Source organism: Thermoascus crustaceus, assembly GCF_041956765.1.
Source record: "Thermoascus crustaceus strain CBS 181.67 unplaced genomic scaffold VTN00scaffold_8, whole genome shotgun sequence".
NCBI classification, from domain to species: domain Eukaryota; kingdom Fungi; phylum Ascomycota; class Eurotiomycetes; order Eurotiales; family Thermoascaceae; genus Thermoascus; species Thermoascus crustaceus.
This window is the reverse complement of record NW_027192534.1, coordinates 296,601-312,755: the sequence shown is the minus strand read 5'-3', so window position 1 is coordinate 312,755 and position 16,155 is coordinate 296,601. Positions and strand designations below refer to the sequence as shown.

General features: G+C 51.0%; 5 protein-coding genes and 1 non-coding gene across 6 annotated transcripts; 3 read left to right on the top strand and 3 right to left on the bottom strand.

Moving 5' to 3' along the window:
- Nucleotides 1-917: 917 nt before the first annotated feature.
- Nucleotides 918-1,677, top strand: VTN00DRAFT_9703 (uncharacterized protein; the record flags this gene model as incomplete). The annotated part of the gene is made up of 3 exons (XM_069436688.1): nucleotides 918-978; nucleotides 1,134-1,395; nucleotides 1,593-1,677. 3 exons carry the CDS (start codon nucleotides 918-920, stop codon nucleotides 1,675-1,677), a joined length of 408 nt encoding a protein of 135 aa, XP_069284302.1.
- Nucleotides 1,678-2,240: 563 nt separating this feature from the next.
- On the top strand, nucleotides 2,241-3,478 carry VTN00DRAFT_9702 (uncharacterized protein; the record flags this gene model as incomplete). Its single annotated transcript, XM_069436687.1, has 2 exons — nucleotides 2,241-2,816; nucleotides 2,870-3,478. 2 exons carry the CDS (start codon nucleotides 2,241-2,243, stop codon nucleotides 3,476-3,478), a joined length of 1,185 nt encoding a protein of 394 aa, XP_069284301.1.
- A 2,311-nt stretch (nucleotides 3,479-5,789) lies between these two features.
- On the bottom strand, nucleotides 5,790-9,924 carry VTN00DRAFT_9701 (uncharacterized protein; the record flags this gene model as incomplete). The annotated part of the gene is made up of 4 exons (XM_069436686.1): nucleotides 5,790-6,151; nucleotides 7,161-9,142; nucleotides 9,216-9,735; nucleotides 9,894-9,924. 4 exons carry the CDS (start codon nucleotides 9,922-9,924, stop codon nucleotides 5,790-5,792), a joined length of 2,895 nt encoding a protein of 964 aa, XP_069284300.1.
- VTN00DRAFT_t188 lies at nucleotides 6,566-6,659 on the top strand. Its single transcript has one exon. It is a non-coding gene; the product is annotated as a tRNA-Asp (tRNA).
- Nucleotides 9,925-10,292: 368 nt separating the features above from the next.
- On the bottom strand, nucleotides 10,293-12,126 carry VTN00DRAFT_9700 (uncharacterized protein; the record flags this gene model as incomplete). The annotated part of the gene is made up of 3 exons (XM_069436685.1): nucleotides 10,293-11,718; nucleotides 11,797-11,868; nucleotides 11,927-12,126. The coding sequence occupies 3 exons, from the start codon at nucleotides 12,124-12,126 to the stop codon at nucleotides 10,293-10,295; spliced, it is 1,698 nt and encodes a 565-aa protein (XP_069284299.1).
- A 456-nt stretch (nucleotides 12,127-12,582) lies between these two features.
- Nucleotides 12,583-14,303, bottom strand: VTN00DRAFT_9699 (uncharacterized protein; the record flags this gene model as incomplete). Its single annotated transcript, XM_069436682.1, has 6 exons — nucleotides 12,583-13,225; nucleotides 13,277-13,548; nucleotides 13,599-13,699; nucleotides 13,749-13,844; nucleotides 13,900-14,074; nucleotides 14,127-14,303. The coding sequence occupies 6 exons, from the start codon at nucleotides 14,301-14,303 to the stop codon at nucleotides 12,583-12,585; spliced, it is 1,464 nt and encodes a 487-aa protein (XP_069284298.1).
- Between the last annotated feature and the right edge of the window lie 1,852 nt (nucleotides 14,304-16,155).

Sequence of the window (16,155 nt, the reverse complement as noted above, 5' to 3'; positions counted from 1 at the left end):
GCAAGATAGAACGAGATAAGATGATGAAAGCACCCAGGGATCTTTCTCGTATCCTATAACTCCCAATGGAGGGGAGTAGTTTGACGAAATGAAACGATCAAATGTCGATCCGACCTGTCAAAAAGAAGGTCTGAAACATTTCATGTTCCCTGCGGGGATGATACTTCACCCATCCTGGATCATAGACCACACCACACCCTTCGGAGGGCGAAGAGTGGCAAACTAACTTGCTATTGGAATCTGTGCCACGCCCTCCTCTCTCACGCATTGGTATTGTATTGACTTTAATGCGATGGATTCAGGAATATGAGAGAGAGGGAGAGAGAGAGCGCGGGACGCACTGAGAAAGAACGAAAAGAAAGTTCTGGCAGGGCCGGTAGACGCAATCGCAGCGACACACGGATAAAGATGTCGATAGATCGGGAACTTGATTATCAGTGGAATCCTAAGAGGATAATTAAAAGGCAACGGAAAGGATCCAGACAGCCAGTCATGTTCAAACCCTGGTGCATGCTATAGGTATCTACCTGACAGTTCCAATGGGGATCTAGAATTTCGAGGACATGATCAGCATCGTTTGTTTCCGAAAGTTTTATGGCAAATCAAGCCCCAGTGATGTGATAATAGAAAAGAGATGCATGAAATTGTCAGTGTCAACAGGCTGGGAATGTGGCGTCCAGCCTGTGCGATTATGCTGCGTTCTGGATGGAGGGGTGTCAGGTGTCACAGGAACTGGGGACGCCAACCCACAGACAGGTATGCACCACCGCACCGGGAGACTGGAAATATCTGGAGACACACAGAAAACGAAAAGGAATATTATGAGAGGGGCTTGATCGGAACTTTGATCAAGACGTAGGTGGCGGAGCCCAGGGGTACGCGGGGCTGGAATGTGGAATGCTGGAAAACCGGGCACAATGGCTGATCTCAGTGGCATCATATTTCCTGATATGGAAGACGTATTTGCGGGCACGGAGGGTATATAAGAGGGGCATTTTCGAGCCATGGAGACTTCTGTCTTGCTGAGCAAGGACTCGAAGAAGAATTGATCAACTTGTCTCGTTCAGCATCTCGCAGGCGAAGCGGACAGAGGCTTGTCTCCAGACCAGAACAACCCTAACTTTACCTTTTAGGCAACACGATGCAGCTCAACAACCTTGTCACCCTCAGCATGGCCGTTGTGGCTGGCAGTGCAGCGGCATTGCCCAAGCACCACGCGGCCGGGAACCAGACGCTGCCTATGGCCGCGCACGTTCAACAGATCAGTAACAGCACGCGGGCCGCGCACCACAGGCCCAGGCCGGAAAACGTCGCAGGAACCAACATTTGCACGACGCTGTGCTCGCTGCAGGCGCAGGTGTGCAGCATCGCACTCCCCACCCGGGAGGAATACTGGTGAGTCAAAAAAGGACCCAAGGCGGCGGCGCCCGCGGGGCTGAATTAAAGCTGACGGGACGGCGAAGCTGGAGCGTGTACCAGGAATGCGATAGGCTGTGTGTTCCCGAGTATATCCACTGAGGAGAAGCGTAAGTGCCCGCGGACGACGCACGTGCGGAGGTTCCTGTCTGGAAACACACTGACTGCGCGCTCAGGGCTCAACAGGAACCCTGGATGGCATCGCGGACGGGCTGGATGAAGCGGGAGTGGGACAGGATGGGTGAAAAGAAACGGGAGTGATGTTGGATTCTATGATTATGATTGTATGCTTTATGACGGGTCAACCTGCCTGGACAGGCTTTTCTGAGTTGTTTTTTTTTAGGATATAGCAGTGCCAATGGAAGTAAATTGCCCAGGGCACGAATCAAGCTCTGCGGGAAATGAGATTCACGTTTATCATGTCTTTGGATAGCAAGAGAGAGCAGTGGAGCGAGTCGCACGACCAGATCGACAGCCCGTGAGTCTCGTGCTGCACCTGAGAGGCCGCGGGCGCCCAGCCAGTTACAGCGCGGTGCCGGGCACATGTCCGCGGGCCGGCCTATCAGGCGCCGCAGCCAGCGCACACCCAAGCTCAAGCACGCGACACTCCGGATCTCCTCCATGTCTGCGACGATCGCGAGTGAACACGGCCATGCTCCTCCATCTTCTCGCCGCTCCTCTTAAAGGAGCTTCGCCCCTCTCCCTCTCTTGACATCTGACTGAACGTCCCAGCTGGCCTGAAGCTCCCCCCCGTTGCCCGTTCTGCATCCCCATTCTACATAGACCCTCTGACCGCTGGAGCAGCGGTCTTCTACACCTCCAGCATGTCCCGTCCTCGTCTGCCTCTCACGCCCTCCATGTCTGCGGAGCTCGTGGGCAACGAGCAGCCATGTGCGGAGGGCTCTGAATGCTTCTCATTGCCTCCTGCTGCGTTGAGCCCGACTGCCGTCGACGCGAGACGCAAGAACTCCACCGCTTCTTGCTGTCCCACATCTCCTACCTCTCCAGACCTCGCTGCCATGGGAGGAAACTCCCGTCCGGTGCGTCAGGCTGCTGGCACCAAGCGGCCTCTGGAGCACTTTGACCTCCCACCGCCTCCCACCCGCACCCGCAAGATCATCCAGATGAAGCCCAAGGTGCAGTCGCAGGAGCGGCCTGCAGAAGCGGCCAACAAGGCTAAAGATTCGGGCAAGGCAGCGGCCAATGGAGCTGCTCCAGCCAACTCCAAGAAGAAGCAGCCCAGCGCAACCAGCGCAGCGGGCAGGAAGATCGCGAGGAAGACGGCACACAGCCTGATCGAGCGGAGACGAAGGTCGAAGATGAACGAGGAGTTTGCAACGCTGAAGAACATGATCCCGGCCTGCAAGGGCCAGGAGATGCACAAACTTGCCATTCTGCAGGTAGGTTCCTTTTGTTTGCTGTAGGTTCAAGCGGTGGAGGCTGACTGGAGCAGGCGAGCATCGACTATGTCAACTATCTCGAACAATGTATAGCAGATCTCAAGACGGCAGGTGGCCGAAATACAACTCTGCCGCCGATGCCACCGGCCCCGCCGTCACCCACGTCACCGGATGTCCTGCCTGGAGGAAAGGAGTCGGGAGAGAGTGCTCAATCTTCGCCCGAGCTGCTTCCCAGCAACACCCACGACAACAACGTATCACCTTCGTTCTCTCCCCGTGGTCGCCAATATCCGTCTCGACTATCCATCGAGTTCAATACCACTACCCTCCCCAGCCCTGCGCTGGGCCCATCCCAGTCCCCTGACGTCTCGCGGCGTGAGCAGCGATTCACATGGACAACAACCACTACGTCTGCTTCCGCCTCTCCAGCCATCCTGCCGCAGCGAAATAGTGTCTCATCTGGTAATGCAGAATCGGACATTGACCATGAGGCGTCCGCTGCTCTGCTCATGCTGAACATGGACCGCAGGGGCACGATGGACTCGTCCAAGGACGTGCCCGTGTCCACCCCTCTGCCTCCTCCGTCAGACGACGGCAGTGATAACTCGCAAGATAAACAGCGGAAGATGGGAATGAGCGTCAGGGATTTGTTGATTTCATAAGGGATATACATATATACCAATAAGGCTTTACGTGGGATAGGCATTTTCTTGTACATGGGATTGCGTCTTATGGATTATGAGGGACTTTTTGGACTGTGAATTATGATATACTGTGTTTTCTATTCCTAGCGTTTATGATCTGATGCCCTTTGATCTCATGCTGGAATGGGCAAGAAAAAGTGGATTTATTTACGGTTATGTTGGGATATGGAATTGGAGGCAACTACCTTAGGTAGATAGATTAGCTTTGATGATTTGGATGAGATGAATATACAAAGATGACCGCGTGTCGTTTCAAATGATTGCCCTTCCATTGGCCAGGATATGGTAGTGATATTCCGGAGCAGTGCCTTTCAAAGTTATAGCTCCAAGCCACTGTTTCCCAGCTCGCCGTCCCGGCCCGCCCGTTCAACCCGTTCAACCCCAAGCAACCTTGCGGCCCGTGCCCGCGGGTGAGGTGTGAATGTCAATCAACCATCCAGAGTCAAGACATGTGGCCGATGATCAGATCTATTATTATCGATCCTTCCAACTTACCTCAGTGAGGTCCTTGGTAGATAGTTACAGCCACAGCCACAGCCACGTGGGACGTATATCGTATATACTACTCCGTACCTCCTATGGACTCAACGATCCGGTTCTGGATGAGGAAACTCCACCCCAGTTTAATTTCTGCACATAGAGTTTACAATCACGTCCTTAGTATGGGGTATGTACATACATGATACTAAATACCTAACATGTGATATGATATGACCTGACCTCCGAACTTGAACCTTGTTTGCCGGCGATTCAATCGACTAATAAGGGATTATCAATTTGGCCCCTGCGCAAGTCCAGCCCCGGTCCTGTCCAGGTAACTGCTAACCTACATCTACAGTATACGGAAAAGAGTTACGGGCGGGCAGCGCGCCCCTTGCATCTTGGGGGAAGGGGGATCTGAAGTCTAGAACTGCCCCGCCTCTGTAGAACATTCACCCTTTGGGAACTTCAGCTAGCTCTACCTAGGTAGAAGCCCCTAAGTCTCCTGACTGCTTCCAAAGGCCTAAGATCAGTTCCTAGGTAGGTTAGGTAGGGAGGCAGTCTCTGATGAAGGGTGAGGTGGTTCTAGCAGAAATGCAGACCACCTGGCATACCAGGTATCCTTAAGGCATGCTGATTGGTTCAGGTAGGTAGGTAGGTAGTAACTGGTTAGAATTCCGTCAACGCTAGCAGCCGTGCCTTAGTAGGTATATAGATCCAGCATCTTAACTGACTCGGTAATATAAGAGTAAGCAATTGACACCTTCCCCTCCATCGACGGTGACAAATTCGGCCCCATGCTTGAGTTACAAGGACATACATGTGTTGGCCGTGGATAGTTGCATCCATTTGGTGTGCAGACTCAAGTTTAGGGCTGGAAAAAAAGTCACTTTCGAGTCAGTAGACACCACTTTTTGTTTATACAAGTTTAGGGGAAACTTAGCTCTTAAAGCTTCTGTTCAAGAGAGGGGAAACAGGGATGTTTCTTCGAGTCTGGAACTTCTGGAAAGGTAGCATCCGCCTCTAGAGGTTCGGCCATAGCATCAGTCTCAGGAAAAAGGTTCAGTTGCAGCCAGAGCCAGAGTGTCAGCCCCAGTTGAAAAGGTGCTGGAATAGATGAAAGAACTGGAGTTGTCAGGAGGCCGATAAGGATTACTTTGAAGAGATACATACCTAGTAAGTATGATCTGTGGATAGCAGGAAAGATAGCTAGCTAGATATTTGGATTGTAGGTAGTCACTAGTAGATCAGTAAGTTATCTACAAGAGCAGACCAAGTCAGTCAGTCGATTCAAAGAAATTGAGTTTTCTGGAGGACAAAGATATACGAAAGTCCCTCCTTTACGCCTAAGAGGATAATATGGGAATATCCAAGTGACAATGTCTGTCATAGTATCATATGACGACTGATAGCCACCCCTGCTGAGTTGACATCAACTCCCATTCACAACATGTATATCTATCTAGGCATCAGCATCCTTTCTCTCGCATGACCTCACATTTACGCTCTCTCCTTGATTCTACTTTATAAGGACATCTTCCCAACTCGAAAAGTTCAGTTCTCATCCCCCTCGTCTCCCCCCCCATCGTTTCACCCCGCCTCCCCTTTTCCAGGCTCCAGCCACTCTCAAAAAGATGGCCACTTGTCCCTCAGGAACCTGCATCTCGCCTTCAAAGCTCACCCGGGAAGAAAAGCGAAAAATCTTTGGCCCCGACCCGGAAGATCCAGAGGGAAACTGTGAATACATCCGGAACTCCATCCTCAGCCTTACTCAGTTCTACCTTAAAGATCATGGGACGATGCAGTGATTGAATCCAGCCTGCATGATAAATGGGATATCCTCATCCAGACGGCAAAGGTCACCCCGGCCAGAGGTCCCGAGCAGGATAGGCTTGCGAATCAGATCCTTTTTGCTAGGGAGTTGGGCACTCTTCGCCGAAAGAAGATAAATAAGAAGGACGGTACAGACATAGATGAAGAAGGGGAAGACGAAGAAGTAGCGATCCTGTCCAACGGACAGAGACTCTGTACCGATCTGCCCTACCTGGTCAAAGAAATCCAAGATGTCTGGGTAAAGGAGTCGGAGGGGTTTACAGCTGCAGAACGAGAGAACCTTGCCGCCTTCACTGCCAAGCTCAGTGGAATCGGTGTCTGTGATACGGATCTCAGCTTTTGTGCGCTTTGGCTGATAAGGGAGACCCTTGAGACGTCCAGACCTCATTCCAGCACAACAACTACAAGCTCCTGAAGATGGCAGTGAACAATTACGATCCAACCCCCGCGACTACTACTGTTGCGGATGATGATGACGTCCAAGTCTCCTTCTATCTTCCAGGTAGTTTCCAATTGCTTCCATTCTTTAGAGGGAGGACCAACGATAAACAGATAGTAAAGCTCCCAATACTAGATCTTCACTCTACCCATAAACACCTAAGCTGGGAAACAGCATCCCTTTGATGATTATTCGCGACGGGTATTGTTTCTTAAATTGTTCTCAACACCACAGAATAGTAATCAGCCGACAGAAATTAAAAATGACGACAAAGGGGCTTAGATAAGCAAGCATCTCGAATGGTCTAGTGGTCATGATTTCCGCTTGTCACCCTGTATATAATCAGGTCAAGCGCGGGAGACCGGGGTTCGATTCCCCGTTCGAGAGAACTTTTTTTAGTGGTCCGATATTGTTTTTGTTTTTATTTTCTGGCATGTGAGTATTTGTTGGATAGGGAGGATCTTGTTGGAAGGGTCTTTTTATTGGTTGGTTTTTTTTTTCGGCATTCTTTGTTGTTGTTTTCCTATTAAGAGTTGAGTTCTACCTTTCTGAAGATTGCTTTCAAGCAGAGTACTTCTTTCCAACTGAACCTTTTTTTTGTGACTAAATTATTATGTACAGTATATCCACGGTGTTGAATAACATCTTCTACGGAAATACTTCTTCTTTAACCCGTACTGATGAGTTTTGTTCGTCGTCGCTCATATCTAGTCCGTGACCAGTATCTATCATATCCACCCCCACTATCCACGGTCCTGATACTCCTACTATCTTCATCTCTAATATTAACCCCTTTCTCGGGTCTTTTCGAGCGGACGATCACTTCCCACGACGATATCCTCACTCCTTGCATGTGGAATGTATATTCATATTCGCACTCGCACTTACTGTCATTCTTACCGGCATTGCCAGGAGGGTGATCGTTGCTGGTCCCTTTCCCCTTCGCGCGGTAAATGGATCTTCCAGTCGTCGCTGCTTTCTCTTTCCCTTTCTCCCTTTCTGAAGTTTGAGCTTGCGTCTCTCCGTGTCTAGGCGGAATGGTATGACCAAACTCCAGGCCATGCGAGAGCCTCGCAGCAACGTTGGGATACTTTTCCATGTCCACGGACCAGATTCTGATGTGCAGGTTATCATCTGGTGCGGTATCCCGGAGCCGGAAGACAGATCTGGATCTGTTCCCTGGCGTTGATGAAGATGGTGTCGATGTCGATGTCGAGATGAAGTCATTGGAGTTTTGAACCTCCTTGTAGAGATACTCGCTCTCGTACCCATGCTCAGATGGGTATCTGGGATGGAAGGTCGCGGTGCCGGATACAGAGACGAAGCTTTCAACTTCCCCAGGTGCCGAACCCGAGGGATCCTTGCCTGGTCCTATTCCTGTTCTCTCTCTTCGGGAGAACTTCCATGTCCCGTGCAGAGAACGGAATATTGCCTTGGCGACGGATCTCCTGGCAATGTTGCTGTTCTTGTCTCCGAGGACGGTGCGTAGAGAGTCGAGCGTGATGGCCGTTTCGGTCTCGCTCATTTGCTTCTTGGTTTCGCTTCCAAATACGGGGAGAGTGTATCGAGCCGGCACGACAGGACCAGTTCTATTTTCGTATCCGGGCAGCTCGAAGCGAGAGATACCCAGGTCCCTAGCGAAAGACTCCATCAGTCCGACGTAATCGCCCATCGGGAACTGGCTGCGCTGGGTGCTCTTCATGTTCGGATCAGCAGTAGGCTTAGCAGCTCTTCTAAGATTGTGGAGAAGCTGTATCTCTTTCTCATTTTCTAGTAACTCGTCTGGAGGTAGTAAGGATGCCGTATAATCATTCCGTGCCCAAATCTGCGCGAGTCTCCGCGCCTGCATCTCCATCACGCCCCAGTACGGACCCCTATACAGCCCGACGAATCCCAGATCCGGGACCTCAGCATTCATACAGGCCTTCCCATCCAGGATGATCGGGAGGAATGGATCATTGGTGGAGTACTCGAGCTTGGAGAGTACATCTTCAGGAAGAAAAGAGAGGGAATCGAACGGCGTAAAACCAGTCGCGAGAACGATGGCTGTTACATCGTCCATGGTCGCTAGATTTCCATCCGCGAGCCGGATCTCTAGTTTTGCCAGCGAAGATGATGAAGCAGGGTCTTGGTTGACGGTGCAGACCCTGCCAATTGTGACGTTTATGGCTCCAGAACGCACGTATTCAGCGTAGCTATCGCTGATGGCAACCCAAGGAGGCTGGTCCTTCCATGCCTCACCACTAGGAGAGAGATTCCCGGCACCGAGATCGCTCTGGTCCGTTCCCAGGATGGATTTGAAGTAGTCACTCATCATGGACGCGCGTTCCGGAGTAACGGGGCCAAGATTGTACTGGATCTCGCCCGGAGGCCGTCGAGAGAGGTCGTACATGACCAGATCGAGAGGCTGAAATGAAGGTACCGAGTCCTTTTCAGGACCTGCCGGCTTGGGTAGATATGTCGGTACGGACCAGAATGGTCTGGAACAGACATGATGAACAGTATATCCTTTCCATTGCTCAGCTGACGACGACAAGGACTCTGGCGCATGCGCAGATGAAGAAAGATGTAAAGCGAGAGCGGAGGCGGTCTCCGCTCCTGACATGCTCCCCCCGATCACGACCAGCTTTCTCTTTCCGCCAGTTGCACATGTACCTTGCTCTAAAGGTAGCTCGTCGCATGGCAAATTAGACAGGAACTGTTCGACATCTCGAAGGGCGGAGCTATGAACTACTCTGTCCTGGATGTCAGCCAAGCCAGAGACATCAGGGATATATGGCCGGGAGAAGTAGCCCGAGGCTACGACGAGGAAGTCGAAGCGTTCTGAGTGCAAATTCTCCCCTTTCAGGTTTTCGCTCTTTTCGAAATCACTGTCAGTGTCGTAGTATCAGTATCAGTACGACCATCCATAGAAAGACAGACGCACAAAAGATGCATACGTACTTCTCATCCAGTTCCTCCTTCCCCTCATCCACCTCAATCCACTGCACCATCCATCTCCTCTTATCACCATCATCACAATCCTTCCCCATCTCACTCTCACGAACAGTCGTCACCACCCTACACCCTAACCTCACCACGCTCGGAGGGATATACCTCTCCGCATACTTCTCCAGATACCTTCCCACCTGCCACGCCTGCGGGAAGAGCGAAAGCGACGCATCTTCTGTCCCGAAGACCGATTCCCACGCCAAATCAGAGAATCCGACCGTGAACCGGCTGAGGTTCGTCCGCATGGACGGGCTCACAAATCCCCTAGTCGTTGGGTGCTTTCTTCTTTGTTCCTGATGCCCACGACGTGCGGGATCATTTCCCTTGGAGGCAGTATTGGCCCTATCGGGACTATCCACAGACCATAGACCGCCCAGGACACGTTCTTTCTCGAAGATAGTCGGGGCAAACGTTCCCTCCGGGTAATTGTGAAGGAGGGTTTTTGCGGTGACGAGGCCGGAAGGGCCGGCGCCTGCGATGTGTTAGTACCTAGTGAGTAGCTGTAAATGATTTAGGCACATGGATATTTTAAATGTAGAGACGGATGTATTTATATGGAATTACATATTGGGGTCGGTTCAGCAAGGTCGAAGCGTTGGAATGTCTACAGTACTAGTGTTGGGAACGTACCGATGATAGCGACCTTTTTCGGTCGCGGCATTACTGTGTTGTCTGTAGCTCCATCGATGGAGAAAATAGAAGAATAATTCCAGAAACGCGGGCTGGAAAATGTTCGTTTCTGGGGTACCACCTTCCTGCATGCGACAGGGCTGCGTTTACCCCTCTCCTTTTTTGGGGAGGGGATATTGGAGATAGTGGAGCACAGATTGAAGTCTATGCGCGTCTGGTATTTGACGTGCTACGGCTACAAAACCGGATTATACCTTGCTTAATGTCGACAAATTGATGCAAGGAGCAAGAAAAAAAATCAATGAATAAATAGCAATCGATTATTTATCACAAATCCGAAAACCGTTAAATACGTACATGGTATATGAGAAACAGTATCGCTTACCGAATACATCATTTTTACTTCGCCGCTAGCAAGGGACTTCTCACCTCCTTCGTCTCTGGCTTCTTGAAATGAACTTCCAACGGCAGCCAGCTCTCAGTATTATACGTCTCCTGGACCTTCTTGCACGTCTTGAGACCCCACTCCGTCACCCCGACCATCAGGCAGCTTTCGAACATGAACGCCATGCTCCCCTCGCCGACCTTCATCGGCTGCAAATCAGCATTGCTGGCCTTCTCGAATGCCTCACGATCCGGCCCGTGCCCCGACATGGTGTTGTGCAGACTGGCACCTGCGGGCTGGAATCCACCTTTGCCGGCCGACTTGGCGTCGTAAGAGCCGTGGATTAAGCCCATGAATTCGGACATCGTATTCCTGTGGTACCAAGGAGGACGGAAGGTGTTCTCTGCCACAAGCCACCTTGGTGGGAAGATGACAAAATCGGCCACCGCGGTGCCGGGGCCGTGGGAGTGGGAGGGGGCACTGAGGACCGTGTAGATCGAGGGATCCGGATGGTCGTAGCTCACGCTGCCCATCGTGTTGAACCGGCCAAGATCATACTTGTAGGGGTAGTACTTTCCGTGCCAGGCGACGACGTCGAAGGGGGTGTGATCCTGCTTTGCAGAGAACAGGTTCCCCGCGAATTTGCCAGTGATGGTCCAAGAAGTGTTAGGACCATAGTCCTCCTCAAATGCTGCAACAGGAACCTGGAAGTCCCGCGGATTCGCGAGACCGTTGGAGCCTGTCGCTCCTAGCGGGGGTAGCTCGAAGTGGCCCTGGTAGAGCTCGAGAATGTACCCACGCACGGGCTGCTCTTCATGTAGTGAGACCCGGTAGCGGATACCACGCGGAATGACGCAAATTTCATTTGGACGAACGAATAGGTGCCCGAGTTCAGTCTGAATATCAAGTACTCCATGCTGCGGAACGATGAGGAAATCCCCATCGGCCGAGTAGAACGCAGTCTTAGCGTCCATGGACTTCCCCGCCGCGTAAATATACATTCCGATGCCGGATTTCATACTGGGGTCTCCGGCTCCTGCGATCAAATTGAGCCCATGAATCCAGTCCACAGACGTGTTCAGGTCGAATGGGTCCCAGCGCAGTTGGTTTGGTATTTGATGAAACTGGACCTTGGATAAGGGCACCGACTTGTCGTGAGCACCATCGGAGACGCCATTGCCGTGACCGTTGGATGTTCCGTCGTTGGGACTGTCGGACTCTCCGTTGCTAGCACCGTTGGACACACCATTGCTGGCACTATTGATCGGTGTGAAGGACTGGTGGGCCGCTGAAGGCAAGATCCTGTACAGCCATGTCTGCTGGTTTGCCTCTCGTGGCGCTGTGAACGAGGTGCCCGAGAGCTTCTCCGTGTACAGACCGTATGGAGCCTTCTGCGGCGAGTTGGCGGCTACAGGGGCTGCATCTTCGATGGCTTCGGATCTGTTCGATGTCAGTCATCGTCTTACCAGAGTGCATGCGGAACACGCAGGCACAGGATCTAGATCGAAGGTCACAGACTCATGATAGTTGCCGAAGCCATTCAGATATCTGTACTTCTCTGGTACGCTGAACGAGGTGACGGGCATCTTCCTGCTCCAGCTTTGCGGTGAGCGTGTCGATATTCCTTTCTGTCAGTGGAACCTTGCACCGTTTCTCCTTCTTGAGGAACTCTCTCTCTTCCCAGGCAGACCGGGAGATCTTATGGGCCAAGGTATCACGCAGACGTTGGATACCGGAGAAGGTGGTTGAGGGAATATGAGGCGGGCCAAAAGGGTCGTCCACCTTCCAGGGATCCTCTGACGTGGAAGCGCTGGCGTCCCTCTTACGACTCGAACGGAATCTCGTCATTTTGGCGGCGGTCGGACGGCGTAAAGCTGGAGGATCCTTGAAACCGCTTTGTGTCGGGGAAGTGAGGTCAGTCGGTCATACCAGACTCAGAGAGCAGTTCGGCTGCTCACGGGATGCGGGGCTCGGCCCTAATTCCGCGCGTGCCGACCTCACCGCCAAGGCGGCCTCAATTCCGCGCCAAGCAGTGCACTTGACGACCTACATGAGAGCTATCACCATGGACTCCTATGCAGCATCCATGGCTGATCCGAAGTGGAGTGCATCTTGTGCGTCCTTGAAGAAGGTGGTTCAGGAGCAGTGTCAGCTGTGCAAGCTGCCTTGTGCTCTGCCAGTGCTATTATTGGCGAATTACAACCGCCACGTTTTAACATTACATCCGATCTAGTGACATTCCAGAACAACGATTCATTCTTTATTCGAGAAAGAATGAGCAGGAGGATCGGCTACCAAGACATCTCAGTATGTGAAACGGAAGTTCGGATGGTCATCTCCGATGTTGTCCAGCTCCTCTGGAGGCAGGTCATAGAGGTGATCTCTCCTGCCTTGATCGCGAAGCCGGTTTTCGCGCAGAAGATACAAGAAGAATGCAATGCAGGCGATACCGCACACCCAAACTAGAGCAAGGCTGACCCTGAATCCAGTCGGGTATGTGGGAGCCTCTGAGCAGAGATAGACGTTGCTCGCAACCAGGCCACCACAGTTTCCAAGCCCGATCTGCATCGCAGACGCTATCGACTGCTTGTAATGACCGCCCATGTTGTTGCTGAGCCATCCCATCAGTACCGGCTGCGTCATGTACCCACCGCCAGTGATTGCATAGATAGCAAAATATCGAGCTCCGACCGGGACCGAAGTCTGGCAAAGAAGGATGATATACCCGATGGTCGCGATCACGCACCCGCAGATCGTGAAGGCAAATCGGTGTCGAAGCCGATCACTTACTATAGCGGTGCAGAGAGCGATCACCGTTGCAACGACATAGATCGGGATGCTCATCACCTGCGCATGAACCGACGTCCACCCTAACTGTTTGAGGATGGTAGGTGTGAAGAAAGAGGTCGAGTATCCAGTATTGACAATCCCGAAATACATAAGTATCCTGAAAGCATGCAGTCAGTCCCGTCAAGACTCTGTACTTCAGCGTGCTTACCCAAGATAGATCTTCAGATCAGAGAATGCGCGTTTGGAAGCCTTTCTATCAAGATGGTTCATTCTTGCTTCGCCTTGATCGGAGGCAAGACGACGAATCAGGAGAGCTCGTTCCTTCTCGTTCAGAAATTTGGCGGTTTCTGGCCAGTCGGCGATGATAAACTTGGACACCACGGCGAGGACAACGGTAGCAAGTCCCTCAATGATGAAAATCCAGCGCCAACCGTTGTAGCCCCCAATTCCAGCCATATTCGCGATTGCATAGGCAAGCAGCTGGATTTTGTTTAACTGACGTTTCTTTTGCGGTGTTCAGGATGACCTACCCCACTGACAGCACCAGCCATAATACTGGAAGAGAAGAAAACGTTGATCCTCCATTGCACTTCATAGCGCTTGTAGTACATGGAAATCAAGTATACGCACCCTTATGTAACATCAGTAGACAGCACCACAGATGAAGAGATATAACGAACCTGGCACAAATCCAGCTTCGAAAATGCCCAGCAGGAAGCGACAAGCAACTAAGCCACCGAAACTCTGGGTGACTCCCTGGCAAACAGTGATGATTCCTTCGCAACAGACAAGGTGAGCATTTAGTGAAACGTGAGGATTAGATTATCATACCCCATCCCAGCATAATGGCGCTAAGCCATGTGGAAGGTGCAACTTTCTTCAGAATGAGGTTGCTCGGAACCTCACAAAGGATATACGGTACGAAGAAGATAAACAGAGCGATATTGTAATCGTTGCCAGCCATTTCTAGGTCGTCCTCGAGACCCTGGATCCGTGCATTTCCTATCTTCAAGACAAGTCAGCATCACGGTAAGAATTTTTTAATGGCCCCGACTTGCATTTATTCTATCCAGAAAAGCGGCCAGGTAAAGTAGCATGAGAATTGGGAGGACGTGGAAGTCGCATTTCCAAAGCAGTCTTTTCTCAGCCGCGCTGTCTATGGAGACTGACGAATCGCCGGACTTGACGTCCTGGATCACGCTTTGACTGCCATCTTTCTTTTCAATGTCTGACATCTTGAGACTTCCGTTTCTCTGCCTCTCCTGATTGAGATCAAGACAGGACGGAGCTGGTTACGGGGCAGCTCAAAAGCCGGGAAACGTGAAGGTTGTAATGGAACTAAAAGAACAATAGTTGTGAGCTGGAGGAATCCAGAAAAGGGGTGCAGATGAATGTTAAGATTGCAATCACCAGAAGTGAGCATTAGAAACCAACGGGGCATTTGAGGTAGTCCACATCAAAAACGGCAAAAGGCAGAAAAACAGGCCACAGTCACTGACATTATCCCAGTCTCTTTCCCCTACAACAGAGATAAAGACTAAGGGGTATTTTCTAGCGGCACTGATCAAGTTGTACTCAGTAGCTGAAATAGAATAACGGAGTTAAGTCATGGACCCGGAGGTAAAACTGTGCAACACAAGAAGAACCAGACTCGGTGAAATGCGGGGGAAATATGGACGAACTACGTCTCTGTCTCAATGAGGGCAGAGAAACGGGAATACAGGGGGCCAACGTCAAGAGAACCTTAAAACAACAAAAGCAACCATCCAAAGCATACCTGGAGTTTCAGAAAACTTGCTGATCAACAGGGTGAGTTCAACAGGGCATAAAACACAACCTGAAGGCAATCGTGCTTGCATATACGGCCTCTTTAATCACAGCAGGTCACCACCCCACATGAACCCCAAGAGAACGAGGATCAAGCGACGCCCGTAACATCTGAATTCCTGCGGCCATATTGGTAGTCATCGAATCCCCGCTTTCAATAAGCGAGCGGGACAAACAGTGCTAGAGGTCTGTGTCGGACTTTTGGGTAGCGTATCACAGGGAGTCACCTGTGGGAGTTTAACGCACTTTACCCTTCGGCAGAAGAGGAGGATGTGCCAGCTACCCAAGCACTCCCAGCAAGGGCGGAACACGAACAATAGTTTTCGGGATGGGCATAAATCACACTAGAATGGAGAATTATGAAACCGTCCTATCCAAGGACAATTAAATTATCCTACGCATATGCAAGACTGCGATACCAATGTACTGTACCTAATCTGTCTGCAGGTATCTGTGATGAAGCCCACCTCGTGACATACTGTTGAGAAGCAAACCATTGCTCTCAGCCGCTCCTGGAGATAAAAAAGTGCACCACATACAAGCAAACAATTACCAGCAAATGAATTGGGGATGGCATCCACAGTATCGGTACTATGGGATCAGACATGGCTATCGGAGAGCGTCATCGACATCGTACCCCAGGGTTGATCCCCGCAATGAGCTAAACTTCCCCGCCTCCACATCCCGCATCTTGGCCGACGGCGTAATCTCTTTTTTGCTATTGGTGGTCAATTACGGCTGAATGCAAATAGGACGCCTTTTAAAAATTAGCCACAGTATCTCTTGGCTAGGAAGCTTGGCCATACGGAGAATTCCCGCTTTCTGCTTCTGTCTGCGGGAGGGCTTGTGAATAGGCCTGCATAAGGTGACCTGGCGTGGCCAGATCGAGGGCTGCATATGACCTACAACCCTTGCAGTTAACTAGCTGTTTCTAAGTACTACCTAAGGTATATACGAAGTATTCCGTTCGTCAACTTCATAGTAACGCCCCAAGAGCAGTCAACATCTTTCTCAGCACAGAGGTATTCCCACAACGAACAATACAACTCGTCTCAGATATGAGTTTTGGGTGATCTCTCTATATATTATTTTATTCATTCTGGAATTTACAGTAACTTGTACATAGAACACATATGATATGTCACATCGATATCGCAAGTGGACACATGCTCCCGCTGCAGAGACCTTCATAGCTCCAGTAAGATGTCTAGAACATTCCCAAAACTCTCCAGCTGAGGCGCCATGCTCCACCGAGAGATC